This window comes from Octopus bimaculoides, chromosome 10 (assembly GCF_001194135.2).
Source record: "Octopus bimaculoides isolate UCB-OBI-ISO-001 chromosome 10, ASM119413v2, whole genome shotgun sequence".
Lineage (NCBI taxonomy): Eukaryota > Metazoa > Mollusca > Cephalopoda > Octopoda > Octopodidae > Octopus > Octopus bimaculoides.
In genome coordinates, this window is record NC_068990.1 from 53,175,285 (window position 1) to 53,195,967 (window position 20,683).

The window sequence follows — 20,683 nt, forward strand, 5'->3', positions numbered from 1 at the left end:
TATATATATGTATCTCCAGTGAAGCTCTTTATTTTTAATCATAACATTCTTATTTACTTTCTGCCTATTTCCCCCTCAATTTTATTTCACATATAGCATTATTTATATTAGCAATAGGCATTTTTTTCTGTTTAGCTATATTTTGTATTTTTTTTTTAATTAAAGTATCTTTTTAGTTTTCCTTTGCTAACAATATTTCTATTTAGTAGGTGTTCTGTTGTTAACTAGTTTTGATCACATTCTTATTTATTTGAGATAGGGTTCTACTCAGATGTAATATTTTTAGAAATTCAGTACCTGATAAGTTTATAAATTCAAATTTGATTTTCACCTATTAAGCATTGAGAAAGTAAATTTTCTAAAACTGGAAGCCAGTCATCTATATTTCTTTTTACAAAAGAAGAAAAACAAATCAAACCTTGTTTAGAGTAAGATCCATAATGAATCACTATGACTATCGTGTCATCACTTTGGAGAATAGAATTAAATTCTGTTTGGTGCCAATGCAACCAATTTATAGTTTGCATTCTTCACTTGTGAACGGTTATATTTCAAGTGATTAAATTCTTTTATCATTGGTTTACTACTGGCATAGGTGAAACAAGGACAAGTTTTGTTATTATGGAATGAGGAAGCTAAGTTTGATATCTGACAAAGTAACTCATAATATCTGTGTTGGTGGTGGAATAAATAAATATAGCTGTTGTATGAATATTTCTTGGCCAGTTAGATTTATTAATTGGGTTTCAACATGAGATAATGCTTGCATTTCAGAGCCATGACAAGTGACTGGGCAATTTCTACTTGATTGATTATTAATTGATCCGTATCTCTGTGATAATTGTGCTGCCAACAGTTATGTGAAACATTTGTTTGAAATGGGGAACATTCAATATCTCCCAAAGTATGTAATTATAATAAGTCAACAGAACAAATCTTCATCATATCCATTTGGATAGTGGAAGTCTTAAAAAAAAATGAGATGAAATTGTAATATTATTTGAAAACTATCTTCTTATTGCAAACTATTCTTTAATAAAACATCCTTGTTTCTACCCTAGGGCCTTTTCAGAAAGATAGAATTAAACTAATTCTAAAGTTAATTCATTAGCTTGTATTTGATATATATATATATATATATATATATATATATAGTTTGTGTATAGATATATTCTTATCTGGTGCATCAATAATTTTAGTAAGCATTTGTAATAATGTTTCCAATGTTTGATATTGCTGTTGGATAGTATTTTCATCTTCTTAGTTGATTGTTTTAGCATTTAGATGTTAATGATTCTTGTACTTATTACACACTTAATGGCTGCAAACATTGCTGCTGTGTGTTAGTGGGATAAGACACTGAAGTTACAAATGTGTAATGTATCTGTTTGTTAAGTACTCTTCAGAGAAAGTGGTAAATTGGCAGAAGCAGTCAAGCGTCAGATAGACTGTCTTGTAGCATTAATTCCAGTTCTTTGTGTTTTGAGTTTAAACTCTGTCAACTTTGTCCTTCATGCTTTGGGGCAGGTTTTATCTTTTTTTTTTACTGGTTTTAGTCATTAGACTATGGCCATGTTGGGACACCACCTTGAATTTTTTAGTTGAATGAATTGACCAGTATTTATTATTTTTTTTTAAGCCTGGTACTAATTTTATCTCAATGCTTGGTACTTTAAGCCTGGTATTAATTCTTAGTGCCAAACCGCTAAGTTATGGGAACATAAACACACCAGCACCTCTTGTCAAGTGGTGGAAGGGGGACAGTAAAGGCACAAAGACACACACACACACACACACACACCTTTCAGTTTTTGTCTACCAAATCCACTCACAAGGCTTTTGTTAGGCTGAGGTTATAGTAGAAGATGCTTGTCCACACAATGGGACTGAACCTGGAACCATGTTGTTGGGAAGCAAACTTTTTACTACACAGTCACACCTGTTGATTAAAAAATAAAAGATAAAATTGAATTTCTGGTGTAAGAAAGATTGAATGCTTTACAAAATGTTAAAGTAAAATGTGACAAGTCCTGGTACTATAATGAAAGATCAATGTATAATTTCTTATGAAATGCTATAGAAATTTGAACTGGCACTGATAAACAAACATTACTTGTGATTGTTTGATGTTTCATTGCAGTCTTTCTAGTTATACAAAACATTTTGATTGTTTAAAACAACATGAAAATTGTTTGATCATTATTGTTTGTATTTTAAAATTTGCCAATCAATGCCATCATAACAATGGTTGTTAAAACAACAATGATGATGATGTTGATGACAGACTTACAGACAAACAAATATTTAGACCTTTTATACATCATCATTTGCTTCACTCTCACTTTCTACACTTCATTAAAATGGTGATCCATATGTAATAAACCTACTCCAGTTGTTCATAGAAGCAGAAATGTCAATTTGCATTTTTGGAGGCAATTCTCTACTAAGTTGTCAACTTTTTACAATAAACCATGAAGGAATTGATGTTGTCAGGAACTGACCAATACAAGCTCACTAGCATCTCTTAAATCATCACTGAAATTCCTGTAGTTTATTAAATCCTTTTGTTACCATATTCTTGTTGAAATACATTGCTTGTGTCTCAATTAATCTTTGAAATAATGAGGAATTTATTAAGATAACTTTTGCTATTATAAAACTGTTGTTAGGAACATAAATTGGCATGAAATTTTGATGGAAGGTTTTAATTTAGATTACTGTAAAACAGCTCTCAGTCAAGTTTAGAAGTGTTGAAGTAAAGTTAAGGCATTAAGAGTCTTTTATATTTTTATTTATTACATTGAGGTGGTGTAATATGGTGTGTCTAAAGTTGTACAGTAACAGGAAAAACAATGTAGAAATAATTTCTGACACTAGTGTCAGGAGTCAGAACCTCTCTAAAGGATAAATCATTATCGAAATAAAGAACTAAATGCTTGTGTATTCTAATCTGGAAGTATTCCATTTCTACAGACAACATGGTAGGTAATATTTAGGATATCAGTGTGGTGTGAGTTCTTTCCAGGTTTTTCCAGAAACTGATGATTTAATCTAATTTGAGCTAGATCATCCACCTCAAAGTTTAGTGTACATAGCTAGTCTTTGAGAGACATTGTGTACAAGAAATGAGGAGTATCAGAGCTTAGTTCAGCTTTCATAGGATTGAGCAGTAGCTGAGATGCTTCTCTAAAGGAAACTTTGGTCATAGTAGGATATGAACTAATGCTCTTTATGTTAACAAAGTATTCAACAGCAACGATGCAATAGGGTCCCTGTGTTTGGGTGAACAGTACTTCCTCATGGTACTTATTAATAGTTAGTTGAATGGTTAAATGAGTATTGTTTTTGTCATAGGCAGAAAGTACCATCGATGAAGTTTTAAATTGTCATAACTCGGGCACAAATTGAATTTGACAAACCTTTAAATCTTACTAACAATTATTTCCTAGATTGGTCAACTTAACTTTTGTTTCAGACCAGACTTTTTCTGTAGTATTGTTTTGTGTTGATTTTTTCTTTATTAGTTTTAGTTTTGTTAATTTTCTGCTTTTTTTTTCCTGCTTTTTTATTATGATCTCTGACCTTCTGCAAGGTGTGTTTGTGTGTTTTCGTGAGTTCCATTATATTTTTGTTACCAATAATTGATTTAAAGTTGTGTTAAATGTCGATACAGACCCTACAAACAGTTTATGAGGTAGGTTTTCAATATCAGGTTTTCAATTTACCAACTGAGTAAGCTTGCAGGCATTTTCTTGCATTGTCAACATTCAACTTTTGTTGCTTGCTGCTGCTGTGTGTGTGGGTGGACAGTTACATTCCCAGACATTCCTTGCCTGGCTATTCTTCTCTTCTAATCTCTGCCAGTTGTAGAGTTCTCTGATTTACTGATTCCGCTTCATGTCTGCAGTGTGTTGCAGCTGCTGTTGTTGTTGCTGCCAGAAACCACAAAGTGTCAGATTAACTATTTATAGCATCTGCTTTCGGTCCTCTGTAATCTCAGGTCAGATTGTGTTGAGGGTCAGCAAAATACCTGTAATATACTGGGGTTATTCAATCTCTCCCCACCCTATGGAGATTGGCTTTGTGCCTAGTCAGAAGAAACCAGAATTAATAGTTTTTATAGTGCTTCACTGTGTGTGTGTGTGTGTGTGTGTGTGTGTGTAAAGTACTTCCTCTCTTACAACACTAGACTTGTGTTGTCATATCTTTGTTACATGCACTGCTGTCTTATTAGCAGTGTGTGCATGTGTGTCTACACACATACTTGTTGTTGATTGTCCTATGAAGAATAGGATTATTATCATCATCCCCTCCCATTAGTGTTCTTCTAAACCAATTACATCCTCCTCTATACTTGGTTCTTGTGAAAAACAAATCTCTTCTCAGCTGCCACTGTTTGAGTTAAGGATTCATGTTTTCTCTAAATTCTCCACCTCCTACATCTGCCTGTTTACTGCTGTTGTCTGAGACTGTTTCATATCCAAAGGTCCATTTTTTGTTTTGTTTTTCTCTCTTGTTTGATATTTAATCAACTTTTAATGCCACTACCTACACTGGAAATCTCTATTTCAGCTTATGTAATAATATCTAATATAGTGTGTTTAGTTCATTTAAATCCTCTTCAAACCACTGTAACTTCTCATTAATCAGAGAGTAAAGTAAGATACCATGAAGTAACACGTTTATATCATTGCTGAATGGGGAAAAAAACAAAACAAAAATTGTTCTTTTATAAGCTATATTAGTTAGTCTGTCTCTAATCTTTTAAATCTTTAATCTTTTCAATCACTTCACTTGAGACAAAATACTTTGTGCTATTTGGTTATGGCTCTTTACATATTCAAATCTTGTTGGGGCCAACTTTGCTTGTTAACCATCTAGGGTCAATAGAATATACATCAGTCAATTACCGGTGCCAATCTAATCAATTAATCCTCTCCCCTTCACCTCTACATTATTTCAAGCTCTGTTGGAAACAATTATATTGCATGTTAGTTGGAGAAAGAGATAGTAACAATTGTTTGTGAATCTGAAAGCAGAAGGGAGATAACTTGAAGATATTAAGGTTCAATTTCAAAGAAAACTGTATTCATCATTGAGAGAGAATATGATGGTTGTTAGTAGGTAACATGACAGCTATGGACATAATGCTCTCAAGCATGCTTCAGTGCAATATAAAACTTTTACAAGTCAAGAGACTTACAAAGAATTTTGGTTGCTGTAATTTACATAATTAACGAAATACCTTCATAAGCTCTGTTTCTCCATGTAAAAGTTTCTGTCCACTAATCACACTAAGATTAAGACAACTAGTTTACTGATAAGACCTAATAAGACTGAAGCTTGGACCACTTACCTTGCCTGTTAACAAAAGTTGATTTTCTCTTCAAGCATAAAATTTCAATTTTCTGTGTATTCAATTTTGAATTAATTGAACTTATCTCCCCTTTTTTTGTTAGTTACTGACAACTCCTGCTAAGTTGTTGTTTTCTTTCTCCAACTAAGAGGTAAATTAATTTATAATTTTCTATATTTAGCATTAAATCCTATTTACAGTTTTGTTTTCCTGGTGTTAAGATTACTCAAAGACCTAGACAGAATCATCATCATATAATGTCCATTTTCCATGCTGGCATGGGTTGGATGATGCAACAGGGACCAATAAGTCAGAGGACTGTGCCAAGCTCCCATGTCTGCTTTGACATGGTTTATGACTGGATGCCCTTCCTAGCACTGATAACTTTGAAAAGTGTACTGGGTACTAGCACAAGTGAGGTCACCAAGTAACTCACAGATGAGGTGGGAGTGCTGTATTAAGGGGCATGGCTTTGTACCAGGCTGAGAGATTAAAGTATGGTAGAGAGACAAAAACAGATGGCTTGCTGTAGGGGAGATGCTTGGCTTCCATAGTGGGAAAGAAAGAACAGAAATGTCAAAATATACTTTAGTTATTTACCTACCTTGTATAGAGCATCTGCTTATTACTGTGGGCAGTGGCTGTGTTGCCTTTACTAAAGGCGAGTGTAAAAGGCTATGGATATTCCATTTGGTTTCTTGGCAGCCCTGATACTATTTTACTTTCTCAATGGAATTGCTTTAGTACATTTTGTTATTAATGATTCAAGATAATATTTTGAAACGTTGAAATCTGATATAATTTAAATCTAATGTAAGAAATTAATAGCAAGAAGTTACATTTGTTAGCTCATATCTCATTGTAGTTTGCTGCCTCTGTGAACATAAAAAAATAGTGTCATCATTATTGTTGCTGCTGCCGCCGCTGCCACCGTCACCACCATTATTATTATTATTATTATTGAGTGAGAGAGCAGTGCATGCCATCAAAGTGACACTGAAGTAAAATATATGAAGCCCAGTATACCCATCATGACTACTTGTCTAATAAGGGTACACCCAGCACATGCATCACAACCATATGTGCACAACATAGCGATCTTATATCAAGATAAATAGCACATGGCCTTGCAGGTGGGACCCAGTTAGAATAAAGGTCCCTGAATAAAGGTTGTTTAAGGATGTTGAACAAAACACCCATGTTTCCAAAGGTGAATTATCCAAACCCCAAACAATTCCTCTCAACACATGGCTATGATGCTTCCTACTGCAGAGATGCCCATATCGTCAGCCATTAGGGGACATGCTCAACTGATTACGGTCAAGCAGCTGACAAGCAAATCTGTGGTACTGAGCAGAATATTTGCTGTAGCCCATCTTTTATACCAAGACAAAACAATGTAATTTATTATTATTATTATAAGGCAGTGGGCTGGCAGAATTGTTAGCACACCTGGCAAAATGCTTCGCGGTATTTTACCTGTTGTTCAAATTCTGCCAAGGTCGACTTTACCTTTCATCCTTTAAGGGTTGATAAAATAAGTACTAGATGAACACTGGGGTCGATGTAATCGACTCATCCCCTCCCCCAAAGTTGCTGCCCATGTGACAAAATTTGAAATCATTATTATCATGATCTTCATCATCATCATCATCATTACTATTATTATTGCTGTCATACTGTGAAGTCACTGAAATTTAGTGCTCTGTAAGTTGTAAAAGTGTCTGTCGTTTCCTTGGTCTTCTAAGGCCCTGTCTTTTCATTTCTGTTGTTACTATTACATTTCTGAGATTGTCTGGATTGCACACCCTCCTGTTTTGCAGAGGGTGCACATAAGTAATTTTTGAATTTTAACTGCTTTCGGCAAAAACAAATATGTTGCAATTTTCTGTAAATTTTTAAAGATGACTGATAAAGAAGCCATCATAATGTTCAACAAAGGAATGTGCTTCTTGTCAGGGAAAATTGAGATCAAGGAATGAATTGAGAATATCAGTTTGGAATGGTCTAAACTTAATGACGTCTCAAACCATTGCATCGGATTCAAGTCTCAGCGGGTGGAAAATGCTCCCAAGAGCTAAGTACAAAAATGCCTTGGATGCGTATGGGAACAAAAGACCCACATCACTTGAGGAAAGAAGTTTGGAACTGTTGAGGTGAGATTTGGAATGGAAGAAGAAGCTAGATGTAACCACTTTAAGGAACTACAACATTTTTTTCTTAATATTCAGCTATCATAGCCAACATCTTGCCAAGATTAGGGTGCTGAATGTACCACTAGAAATATCCATTACCTGGTTAGTGGTGGCTGTCTTGGCAGGTTTAGAAGAAGATGAAGTCACAATACTGGAGGTCAAGAAACTACCTAAGCAAAACTGGTTTGGTATAAGTATGGAACTGACCTTGCAATGCAAGCAGGACCATATCAACCATCTGCCCTATCTAATCAATCTCCTGGATGGTACTCACCTCAGTGTTCATGGAGGGTAGAAAGCCAAGATACCACAAATGTGGATCTGTAAAACACTTAATGGTTTCCTGCCCTGAAACAATTGCTGCCAACATTACAAATACCATGAGTGCAAAACCATAAACAAGTGCTCAAGACTCCTGCACCTTCTCCTACACTCACTCCCAAACCAAGACAAAGAAGGAGTCTACCTCTGATTGCCACAGAAAAGCAAGTTTTTTCTGAATACTCTACCTACCAAACCAGCATCAACTGCAATGACATGGAAAGGGAAGAGCTGAATAATCAATGGATCACAATGACAAAAGGGGGTAGGTGAAAGAAGAAGAGAGTACAAAGCCCTACTCCAAGAAATCAACAACAACTTATTCTGAAACCACAATTGCAACACAATCCACAACCACTCCCCCCCCCCCCCAAAAAGCAGCAAGAACAAGAACGACTTCAAAAACAACAACCTCATCATCAACAGCATAAAATTAAAGAAACCGAGAAACAACCAATTACAGAACTTCAAAAATATTCATCAGACTGTATATGAACAGTATCCATCAATTTCACTGTTGTGAACAAAGTGTAACAGGGAATTGATGGATTTTGTAAATCAAAATGAAAATAATATAGAAACAGAGGGAAAGGAATTTGAGGATTTCATCCTCAAAACACCCAAGGATAGACTTTTAATTAAAACGTCATCAGACGTTTATAAAATTACGATTGAAAAATTCCCTGGAAGTGTGGGGACTTTAACAAAATCTATTGATAAAAGGCAGTTGGAAGGGCTTTTTAAAAAATTTTCATCAGTAGAGAAGTCTGGAACTTCTGGGCTTCTTGAAAGCCAAGGTGAGCAACCTCCTCATTTTCTTTCTCCAACTAGTATGGCTGTGCTGAAAATGGGGTGTGTGAATGTTTGTGACTTGGGATCAGCTTAGAAACAGGGTCACTTGCTCAATGATCTCAGATCACTTGATTTGGACGTGGTTGCCATTAATGAAACAAGGATCTCCAGAAAACACGGTCTAACATCCATTTTTGAGAACTATGGAGTATTCTCATCTTGTGGTCTATTGGGAGCAAGTGGTGGTGTAGCAGTTCTACTCCAGAAATCTTTAGATCTCCAAGTATGGGCTGTCTTTCTGGACCTGGATGGTAAGGTGGTGGTCCTGGACATGAACAGCAGCAAAGGTGGTGCCTGTAGACTAGTGACAGTTTATGCCCCAACAGGGGCTGGAAGGTCAGATTTCTTCAGGTGTCTAGAAATATTCTTGGGAACGTCTTGCACTTTAGTATTAGTTGGGGGACTGGAATAGTATTTTGGATGCACAGAAGAACTCTGTGGGTTTAGTACATTATAGAAGGGGGTTGTAAAAGCCTCAAACACCAGTTCAGGACTTTCGTGCTTTCTGACAGGTACCAACTGAATTTCCCTGATGTGCCAGTGTGGACATCGAGCAACCACAGCAGGTCATCCAGATCGTATATAGATAGAGTATTTGTTAGGTCAGAGATAGGGATAACATAGCTTGTCCACGATTTAAATTAGTCGGCTACACAAATCACAAATTTGTGATATACTCAGTCAATTTAGATACGACCAGTAGTCAGGTACCAGGTTACTGGAAGTTGAATGTGTCCTTATCAGCTTACAAAGACTACAGGGACAGGATTAGTGAACTAGTTAAGTGGCAGTTGACAGCAGCTATCATAAACAAGTAAACAGCTTGTGCTGAATTGCCCTGAAGAGAGTGATTAGAGTAGAATCGATAGCATTTAACAAAGATTTAGCAATGGAAAGAAATAGATTAGAGGGAGAACTAGTTAGTAAACTAGAAGAGGCTATTAGTAAAAGTATTGCGACTGATCTGTTAGCGTTGAGAATGACCCTTGATCATTTCTTTGAGGTGAAACATGAAGGGTGCATTGTCAGAGCTAAGGCTCATGCACTAGAACACAAAGGAACTAAAGCCATCTGATGGGCCTGAACGATAGAGATGTGACATGGAAACCAAACCACGGTCAAGTCTTTGACAGACCAGGACGGACATGTGTACTTGGTTCTGAGTAGATGTGTGCGCTTTCCAGCAGCAGTTTGAGGAGAGGGATAAGTTGATGATGATAGTGAACTTTACTTCACACCTAGATGGCCTACCACAGCTCTTGGTGATGGACACAAGATTCTACGAAAAGCTGATTACAACCTCTGAAATACAGAAGGCAATGAGCGATTGCACAAGTTGCAAATTGCCCAGTTTGGATGATCTGCCCAACCAATTATATGTTTTCATGCCAGATTTGTTTGGCAGCCTCTTGGCAGATGTCTACAGTAACTGGCAGCAGAATGGGAGAATTCCTAAAGCCATTAGCTGGGGTGTAGTAACACTGCTGAGAAAGGACACTGACAATGGGGATGTGCTAGGGAAGTTTCAGCCCATAACTCTACTAAACATAGAGTTTAAGATTTTGGTCAAGGTATTAGTGAAAAGGTTGGTGCTTGTTGTTGGTAGTCTGGTTGGAGAGGCACAGATGTGCACAATCCTGAGCAGGTCTATCCTTGACAACCTCCGCTTTATGTGATACATTGTAGAGAGGACTGGGACTAAAGCTGGCTTTGGTGGGGCCTTGATAAATTTAGATCAGTCGAAAGCTTTTGATTGGGTAGACCATTGCTACTTGGAAGCCATCCTTTAAGTGGTCGGTTTCAGACCCATATTTAGAGGCTGGATTGCTGCAATGCACAGAGGCACCTGCTCAGTAGTCAAAGTAAATGACCACCCATCAGAACTGTTTAGTATCGCATGTTCAATCCATCAGGGCTGCCTGCTGTCACCTCTTGAGCCATTAATGCAGAAGTTGGAACAGTTAAGAGGCCTCCCTTTCAAAATTGGACTGGGGAGGGCAGTGTCTGCATACGTGGACGACATCACTGTCATGGTGTCAGACACCTCTGAAGTGGAGACGGTCAGCTCCATTGTAAAGGAATATGAGTTGGTTGCAGGGGCTAAAATCAATGCCGACAAGTTGGTGGGATTGTGACTGGGCACCTGGAGAGGCAGATCGATGCTGTCAGACACTGGACTGACGAACCAGTTAAACTGCTCGGGGTCTGGTTTGGTCCTGACCTCCAGGTGGATAAGAATTGGGGAGAGGTGACGAACAGGGTGACCCCTCTTACTCAGAATAGGCTGAGAGGAAGTTGTCCCTGAAAAGTTGGGCAGAGGTGGCGAATGCCTACATCACCTCTGTCATTATTTATCATCTGACTGTTGTGCCTTGCCCCAGTTACTGATTGATTAGATTGGAGCATATCTAGTTTATTTTCTTGTGGAAGAGTTGCGTTCTAATGATCAGATGGTCGGTCTGCGGCCAACTTCCTTTGTGTGGCAGCTTAGGCATGCCATGGATTTTAATTCACAGGCACACACTGAGGCTGCACCACCTGCAACGATTTCTAGAAGGTGAATGTGTGGTGGCTCTATCTGTGAGACAAATCTTTCTGCAACTTGTCTCCTTGATAAAGCTGCAGTCCTGGGTAAAGGATAGGCTGAGACTGGGTGCTTGGCACTTAGAATGTCATTAGGCGCTCACTGTCCTCTACAAGTCGGGCAATAGGATCGGTGGATGTTCCACTTTAAAGATCTACAGAGGATTAGTAGTGGGGAAGTGCAATGACATCCTCAGGGTGACCCTAGGCATTGATGAAGACAAACTGGCAAGTCAATTCTGGATGACCTTCCAGTTGGGGACTGTTATGGATAATTTCCAGATGTCTTTGGTGTGGCAGTGCTACCAGTTTGAGATAAACTCTACAGGCACAGATGTGCTCAGATGGGCTTGTCTGAGGTGCTCACTGATTGACGAAATCATTCTGCATGCACTCGTTCAGTGTCCGGGTTTTGCTGACTTGTGGAGTTATGTCAAACAGTTGCTGTTGCCTGTAGGACAGATCCGTCTGTTGTCCAAGTCCATAATGATGATTGCCTGCCGTCCTCCTTTAATTGGGCTGGCGAGGCAGTTTTCCTTTGTTTTGTGGCTGTGGCGAAAGAGGTTATCAGGTGGATGAGGCTGAAAGGAATGAGAACAGAAACTTTCTTCTTTAGTAAAGTCCTCATTGACTTTTTGAATTTTCACTTGAAAAGGAAAGTGAGGGTGGAGAGGGAGGTGCTGTCCTTGAGTGAATTTATGAAAAGGTGGGTGAAAGCTGCGAAAATGATGAGTGGGTAGTACCACTCTCGGTGTAGACCTGTGAGTTGGAAGAAAGAAGTTGGAGTGGGCTCTCGTCCTTGGTACTCAGGATTATCCCTAGGAATCCTCCTGAATTGGGGATCCCATCACGATAACGTTTTTAAAAATTTTTCTAGTGTCATATAGTATGTATACTTCGCTTCTTGTAATGTATACTGTGTATACTTTTTATTTTATCATTACATTATATGTAAACCCCACACTTTATGTCTGTCTTTGGATTGTCCCTCTCATGCTTCACCCTGGTGGCAGATAAAAGAAATCATCATCATCATCATTATTATTATTATTATTATTATTATTATTATTATTATTATTATTATTATTATTATGATTATGATTATTATTATTATTTTAACATTTTACCTTTCTATTCCATATTTGCATAAGGTTACACTGATTATCTTGGTGCAGATCAATTCTTAATTGGAGTTTCTACCCTCCTGAATAGATTGTGAGGAAATGAGTACTTGTAATATATTATTTTCTAATCTATCATTTATTTATTATCTAGCTCTGGCTCACCAATTCATTATTTTCTTCACTTTGTTGTATTTACAAGGTGCAATCTACTTTAGTGAAAGTATGTGACCTAGTGGTTAGGGTGTTTCACTTGCCACCACAAGATCATGGTTTCAATTCCCAAACAACACAATGAATTGTGTTCTTGAGCAAAACACTCCATTTCATGTTGCTCCAGTTCATCCAGCTGTAAACGAGTAACTCTGGGATGGACTATATCCTGTTCAAGAGGAATTTCTCAGGGATTTCGTTTGCTTATGTGCCATGGAAACCAGGTAATCAGCTCTTTCAGTCCTGGGACCCAAAACAAAAATGTCCAGTAGTTCATGATGATGAATCTGTTGTACCTGTTTCTTACTTTTTGCACTGTTGAGTTGTTCAGCTGAGTTCTGAGTGAAACTTTTTACTCAGTTATTCATTCTAACAACCCCTCATCATGGAACCATAAGTTGATATCATTGATCCCAGTGCTTGATTGGTACTTATTTCATCAATCCTGAAAAGATGAAAGGCAAGGCTGACCCTGGCAGCATACGGTCTCAGAATGTAAAGCCAGAAGAAATGCTGCTAAGCATTTTGTCTGGCACAGTAATGATTCTGTCAGCTTGCCGCCTGAATAATAATAGCAACAACAACAACAACAACGATGATGATGATGACGACGACAACAATCCTTTCTATTATAAGCACAAAGCCTGAACTTTTGTGGGAGGGGGCTAGTTGATTACATCAACTCCATTATTCAACTGTTACTTATTCCAGTGACCCTGAAAGGATGAAAGACAATGTTGACCTCTGCAGAATTTGGACTCTGAATGTAAAATTGGAAGAAATGCTGCTCAGAATTTTGTCTGGCACAGTAATGATTCTACCAGCTTGCCACCTTAATGATGATGATGATGATAATAATAATAAAAGAATTGTTATTAAATATTTGAGCCATAAACAACTTATATTACTTTGCATCTGTTTAATCTCCAATATACAGGAGGAATGTTTCATACACACATGCGTGTGCACACATACACACACACACACACTATGTGTGTAAATGAACGTATACTTATCTTATAGAATGTTTCTTTAATTTTTTTACACTTCAGAAGCAAACACTAACTTTTAAGAAAATGTTTATCTTTAGTAATTTAGTTTGCAGTATTTCATTTAAAATTTAGTATTTTTTGCTTTTTACACAAAATTAGTTAAAAGAGGGAACAAGTTTCTGTAGCATAAGCCCTTTCTATAGTAAGAAATGTCAGTATATTACTGGTACCATACACACACACACACCTTTTAAAACAAGTTCTAGAGAGGAAGACAGCTTGTTTGCCTCTGACCCTTTGCAATGGGTCAAACTCCTTAAAGGAATTTCTGTTTACAGACACTTAACAGCTCCAAACACTTCCTGAAAACATAATTCAAAAATTTTTTTTCTATCTTTTTGTACATACATATATAAATGTATGTGTGTGTAGTTTTGATAAAATAAACAAACAAAGGCTGTTTAAAAATAGAGAAAAATTCCAACTTTTTCAACAATAGAATCAACTTATAAACTTGTTGGATGTTTCAAATATGGCCATTCTGAAAATAATTACACTGCTGCTATTATTCTTTTATTGGTTGGACTGACTATCGATAATCTCTCTGTCCTATTCCCAAAATATAAATATCAACCACCTTTTTTAATCTAGTTGATGATGAGAGAAAGAGATAGGTGGTGGTAGTGAGATGATACTTATGATTCAGAATAGACATTATTATTAACAGTGTTTTTATGTAATTTTTATTTTAATGCATCAGTGGAAGAGGTTTCCTTCTTTTCCACAATCCATCATCATTCACATAAGAACTGATAACTATGTGGCACAAATACGTGACATCCATTTTCCTCCTATGGCACACAAGCATTCTGCTTACAGATATTAGGAAACACTTGTTAGTGGCTGTATCCACTCGACTATTACACAACAAAATAAAACCGTGTGTGTGGTCATTATTGTTGCACCTGCCTTTTCTATTTACACAGGTTGGATAGGTTTTCTTCAGTACAGTATCTTACCCTTTGTTACAGTCCTTTGTCAGTTCGTTTATATGGTCCTTGAGATCAATTTTCACCATTTCTTTCTATCTCTTCAGTCTATAGTCTCATTCCACTGGCCTCGTCTTTACCAAACTCTAACCTCCATATCTGTCACATATCTGTTCTACTACTGTCTTTTCTCTCATACACTACATCAGTTTTACTTTTTTATCTTTCTCTCAGCTCATTTATGCTGTATCATACACACATGCCAACATTACACATCCAGTGGAGATGCATGCTTGCCTCATTTCCAACTTTCCCACTTCATCCACATTTAATACCTGTATTTCACAATCATGTGACATCACACTTCATACATTAACACCAAATACAATTTGACCATCAATTGGAGACAGATACCTCTTAATTAACAGTGAAGGTAAAAGTTTCCTAAAATGTTACTGCCATTAATATTACTAAACTATTACTATTAATTAGCCTGTCCACTCCCCACATTATGTTCGTACTGTTTATATTGGCTACATTGGATGAAATTCTTACTTACTCATCTACATATCGAACATGATTGTTCCCTGTGGCAGTATTTTCCTCCATGGGCCTGTTTCCTCATTAAGTTGTCACAGTTGAAATCATTGTTTTCTTTGATCACTGATAGACAAATACAACATGCGTATGATTATGTGATCATGTATATGAATGTATGTATGTGTTTGCAGTTGCATGTATATATATGTATGTATATGGTGAAGCACTGGCAGAATTGTTAGCCAATCTGGTGAAATGCAGTGCAATAGTTATCCCAACTGTTCTTAAAGTATACTTGGGGTGCATCATATGGAATCCCTACCTACTCTTTTTCTACATATCAAACATGGTTTCTTCCAGATCTTTGAGGTTTCTCAGTATCTGGTGTCTCTGTTTGGAGTTTCTTCTTTAAAGTCTTCCATAGATTCCTGTGACAGCTAATGTCATTGATATAGAAATGAACTCCATCCCACACACAGCCAATTTTTAAACCTCTGTTATGGCTTGAGGAACTATAATAGATAACGTGTGTGGACAAAATGCCTCTGGTATTTGTTCCAGGTCCTCACATTTTAAGTTCAAATCCAGCTGAAGTTGATTGTATCAATCCCTTCTACATATTTGATACTATATTTTAACAACCCTCTTGGAATGAAAGTCTAAATACACCTTGGTGCGATTTGAACTCTGAATGTAAAGAGTTGGAAAAAATAAATGTTAATGATTCTGTCAATCCACCAAAATATGGAATAAAAATAAAAAACCTATTTTTCTTATTCTTTTAAACTCATGCCTGCGCACGCACACACACACACACACACACGCACACACACACACACACACACACACACACACACACACACACACACACACACACACACACACACACAGTTTTTATGTTACATGAGATTTCAAATCCATATTGAAATCTTCATACTGATCTTTTCAGTCTAAGTTGATTGTAACAGGCCACATCCTCTGATATTTTTTACTGTCTCCACAATTTAGGGTTGTATGTGTGTGTGTGTGTGTGTGTGTGTGTGGGTGTACCTTTATTTCCCCCTGACAGTATTTTCTCTTTCATATTTTCTTATTCTTTTTACTCCTATTCTCTCCTTGATTAAAGAGTGGAACCACAAAAATTAACTTTTAACTGCCTCATCTTATTCCACTTTCTTTGTCTTTTCTTCTGTTTTTTTTTATTATTATTAATATTATTATTATTATTATTATTATTATTATTATTAGTAGTAGTAGTAGTAGTAGTAGTAGTAGTAATAATTTGTGTGTATATTTGATTTATTGTTCCCAGGTTTTGGTTTCTCAGCTTGATGCTGAAATGGTGCTAATGGCCCATTTCTTTATCATTATTCTCTCTCTCTCTATTGCCTCATATATTTCTACTTCATGTAGGAAGCAATGTTTCTTATTTTGTTAGATTAATTAGAACCTTCAATAAGTTTCGTGGTTAATTAGAATTAAACGAGGTGTCGGTGAGAGTGGTAGAGGTGATGATTGTTTATATAGGAGCATGTATATGTAAATTGTTTGGCCTTCAATTTTAGTTGGAATTTATGTAATTTGAAATGTAATTAATGTCCTTGTCATAAAGACTAATATTCCATAAGGTAATATATGGTGGGGAGGAGGGCAGGAAGCCAGCAGAATTGTTAGCTCATTGGGCGAAATACCTAGTGGTATTTCGTCTGTCGTTATGTTCTGAGATCAAATTCTGTTCTGGTCGACTTTGCCTTTCATCTTTTGGGTCAATTAAATAAGTACCAGTGATGCACTGGGGTTGATGTAATCGACTTAATCCCTTTGTCTGTCCTTGTTTGTCCCCTCTATGTTTAGCCCCCTGTGGGCAATAAAGAAATAAATATATGATGGGGGAATGCTCACAAGTAAAACAGTAATGAAGCCCATGCAGAGCTGGTAATTGTCCCATAACCCCAGGTTAACAGTAAAATGTAAGCCCCTTTTCAAACTATTCATTACTTATTTTAGTAATAAGTGTTAAATATGTATGATTTATATTAGGATTATGGGTTTGTACTTGTACTTGATGCACCACACTTACACTAAAAAAGTGAGAGTGAGTTAGAAAGAAAAGTAATTCATTTTTAAAGTGCTCTTCCTTTGCTTGCAAAAAGTAGAGTGGCCTCTTTAAAATTGTAGTCTCATACCAACTGCCCCTGCCCCCAACTTGCTTGTCATTTTCTTCTTGTCTGAGGGCATATATATCTGTCTATATAAAAATAATTAAATTTGTCTCTATGTTTTGCAATGGAAGTGACACAATTTGTAAATTTACAATCACATCATAACTGGATTTGATGTTCCTTCCTGCACTGCAGTGAAACTTTTTTTTACTCCTTGCACATACACACATTCAATTATTTCATCATTTTCAATATTTTGTTTCAGCATTTTGTGCGTGCATGTTATTTCAAAAATGTTTGACCTCATTTCCTATTGTCTGAAGTAGAATGTTGACTAGCAACATTATGAAATCTTTGGTTCTCATTACTCAGTTAATTTGCTTACTTAGGTAGTCTAGTGTCTAAGTCTAGAGATTGTTTTCATACACAAAAACTTCTAATCTAATGGTAGATTAAAAAGATTTTAAAGACAACCTTTTTAGAATGTGTGTGTTCTGTCTTGAACCTTAGGACTCACCAGGCCTATTACCTGGTGTCCAGAGCATGATTAACTGAATGCACAATTTTCCCCTTGAAGAGAATGCTGGTCCGTTGCAGGGTTACTCCTTTACTGCTGAGTGGACTTGAGCAATATGAAATGAAGTGCTTTGTTCAAGAACTCAATGCCATGTGTGGCCCAGGAATTGAAACCACGATATTGTGATCATGAGTACAGCACTCTAATATCTCCATCCTTTCAGAATATCTATTTTTATTTTATTACTTTACAAAGTTGTTTTTAAATTAAAATAATCTATTGTTTCTCATCTGTACCTACTAAGACTTTTCTAGAAACTTTTAAAATAACATCAGTATTATACGTGTGTGTGTGTGTGTGTGTGTGTGTTAGTGTGTGTGTGTGTGTGTGTGTGTGTGTGTGTGTGTGTGTGTGTGACAGGTTTCCATATAAATTTCATTTACCTGTTTTACTCAGAAAGTATTGGTTGACCCAAACCATCATAGAAGATATTTGCCCAAGGTGCCAAACAATGGATAGAACCCAAATGTACTTCTTGATCATTGACAGTTTTCTCCAGTTAAAAACTTGGATATCAACGAACAGGTTGTCTATATAGGATGGAATATTCTCATAATTAATGGCACAAAATAATAGCAAAATAATTGTGTGTGTGTGTGTGAATATGGTACATTTCAGGTGAGTGGACATCACTGCACAGAGTGAGAGAGAGAGAGATTTAGTGGTGTCACACTGATGGGAAATAATAGTAGTGAGTCACTCAAATTTAACATTGAATATTCGATATCTGGGAAGGAGATTATTATAATTTTGTTAAAGACAGCATTTGGTGGAAGAAGACAGTGTTTGTAGATGTTAGGGATTAAAATAAAATGATCAGTTACTTATTTAGTGTTTAGAATTAAGTCCATATGTAATATAAATCATGGTAATTAATTTTATGGAAGAAATTAGCAGTGATATAACGATGTTTGTTCCTGGTAGATTTGTCAAAATAGACAAGGTTATTGTTGCTGTTGCTGCTGTCATTGTTTACAATTAAAATGCTCTTTTGGAATCCTTGCCTAACACTTTAGCATTTAAACCAGCCTTATTCGGCCCAAAGATTCTTCCTGTTTTATGTTCAAACTGACTAGATCTGGCTTCTCATATTTACCCTTCAATGTCATTCTAAAAATAAGCAATTACATCATCAAAATCTCATAGCTATGAGACAATCTATGATTAATACAAAACAAAGTGTACAAATAAGCATTACATGAGTAATCTGAATGCTAAAGGGTGAAATATACAGTTGAAGGCAGTTTCTAAGTTACTTGTGGTACTGAACTCCATTAAAAATAATTATTAACATACCTTGAAAATGAAATGCACATATTCTAATGTCAACACACATGTACACTGGTACATTCATAATGACACGCATACTTTGAGATAAATGTAACCATATGTGCATAATATTTTTACCATTCCAGAAAGCTGTCCCTATAACATCCAAAACCATTGTTTTGAAGTATTGATTTCTTCAATTTTTTAAAACTTATTTAATGGAAATTATCATTAGTTTCATTAACTTAGAATATTGTTTACACTTTTCGTTTTAATTAACCTGAGGAGTAGGGAGGGGCAGTGGTCATAACTTTTACCTGCTCCCTTCAAAGCTGAATTTTTTGTAAGAATATAACACTCATTCTACAAATGATGCACTAGCATGGCCACAACTATTGTATGAAACAGGTGAAGATTAAACCTTAAGAAGATATAAAATGTTTGGCTTAATTTTAGATGACTTTTGAAAAACAAAAATGCTTTTTGATGATATTTTGGCTTTCATTTAAAAATTATGATTTTTGTACTTTTACAAGTACTTTCATTTTGATGGTTTTTACTTATGTTTTTCTCTTGTTTTTGTGTATTTGCAGAATCTAGCAGCTCGTCAAACTGGACCCCCCTCTATGGGGGAGCACGGTTAGACCAGGATACCATCCAGTACTTCCATAAATTCTACTGTAAAGATTGCCGTATGGAGAAACAAGCTGCTGAGCGTGCCAAAGCATCGTCAGTAGTGGGGGGAGAGAATGCACTTGGTGGGACATCACCAACAGCAGGATACACCAGTCAACAACCATCAAGTCCACAAAATTCTCTGGACGAACTCTCACTACAACAAGCCATGGATAAAAATAAAGAATGTAAGTAATGCCGGAGTAAAAATGGTTTTATTTGAATGTGGAGAGTAAATGTTTATTGTTGTTTCCTTTTTAACTCTTTCAATTCCATAGCCTCTTCTGTTACAGGTACTGAAAGAAAGGGATTTATCTTCATCCATTAACATTGTCATTCAGTGGATGAGAGATAATCTCTCATCCACTGAACTCAAATTGATTTCTGCTGTCTTACATGAAATATATGTCGCCTTTGTTTAATGAAAATTAACCATTTCAAGGGTATATTTATATATAGCCATAGAAATATTGCAAAAAGTTAGAGCAGCCCTTGAGAGTGCTCAAATAGCTTGTCTATATATATATATATTGTTGTACTTGGGGATGGTCATATTGCCAGTTTAGCCAATAAAAACACACGCACTGTATATTTGGTGTTAATTTGCTTCAGCTTTATATTATCTTAATCTTATTTCGGCCAGAGTTCTTTCGTCACACTTCTGTGACCTCATCAGTGGTCCTTTGTTTCCTTCTTTCTTATGTGTGTCTCACCTTGCTAACTATCAGCCATTTTGTATTTTGTATTCCTATTGTATGTGTCTACGCATGCGTGTCCTTCAATGTTTCTGTGTCTTTTGTAAGTGCATGTGTGTATGGGGAGTGTCTGTATCACCTAT

General features: G+C 36.3%; 1 protein-coding gene across 1 annotated transcript in view; it reads left to right on the forward strand.

Annotated features, from left to right (window-relative positions):
- The window catches only part of LOC106872761 (myocardin-related transcription factor B), a 355,455-nt gene that overhangs the window by 253,961 nt on the left and 80,811 nt on the right, over positions 1–20,683 (forward strand). The window contains exon 4 of the mRNA XM_052970965.1: positions 19,764–20,033. Within this exon, the coding sequence (XP_052826925.1) occupies positions 19,764–20,033 (270 nt within the window). The remainder of the gene's footprint in view (positions 1–19,763; positions 20,034–20,683) is intronic.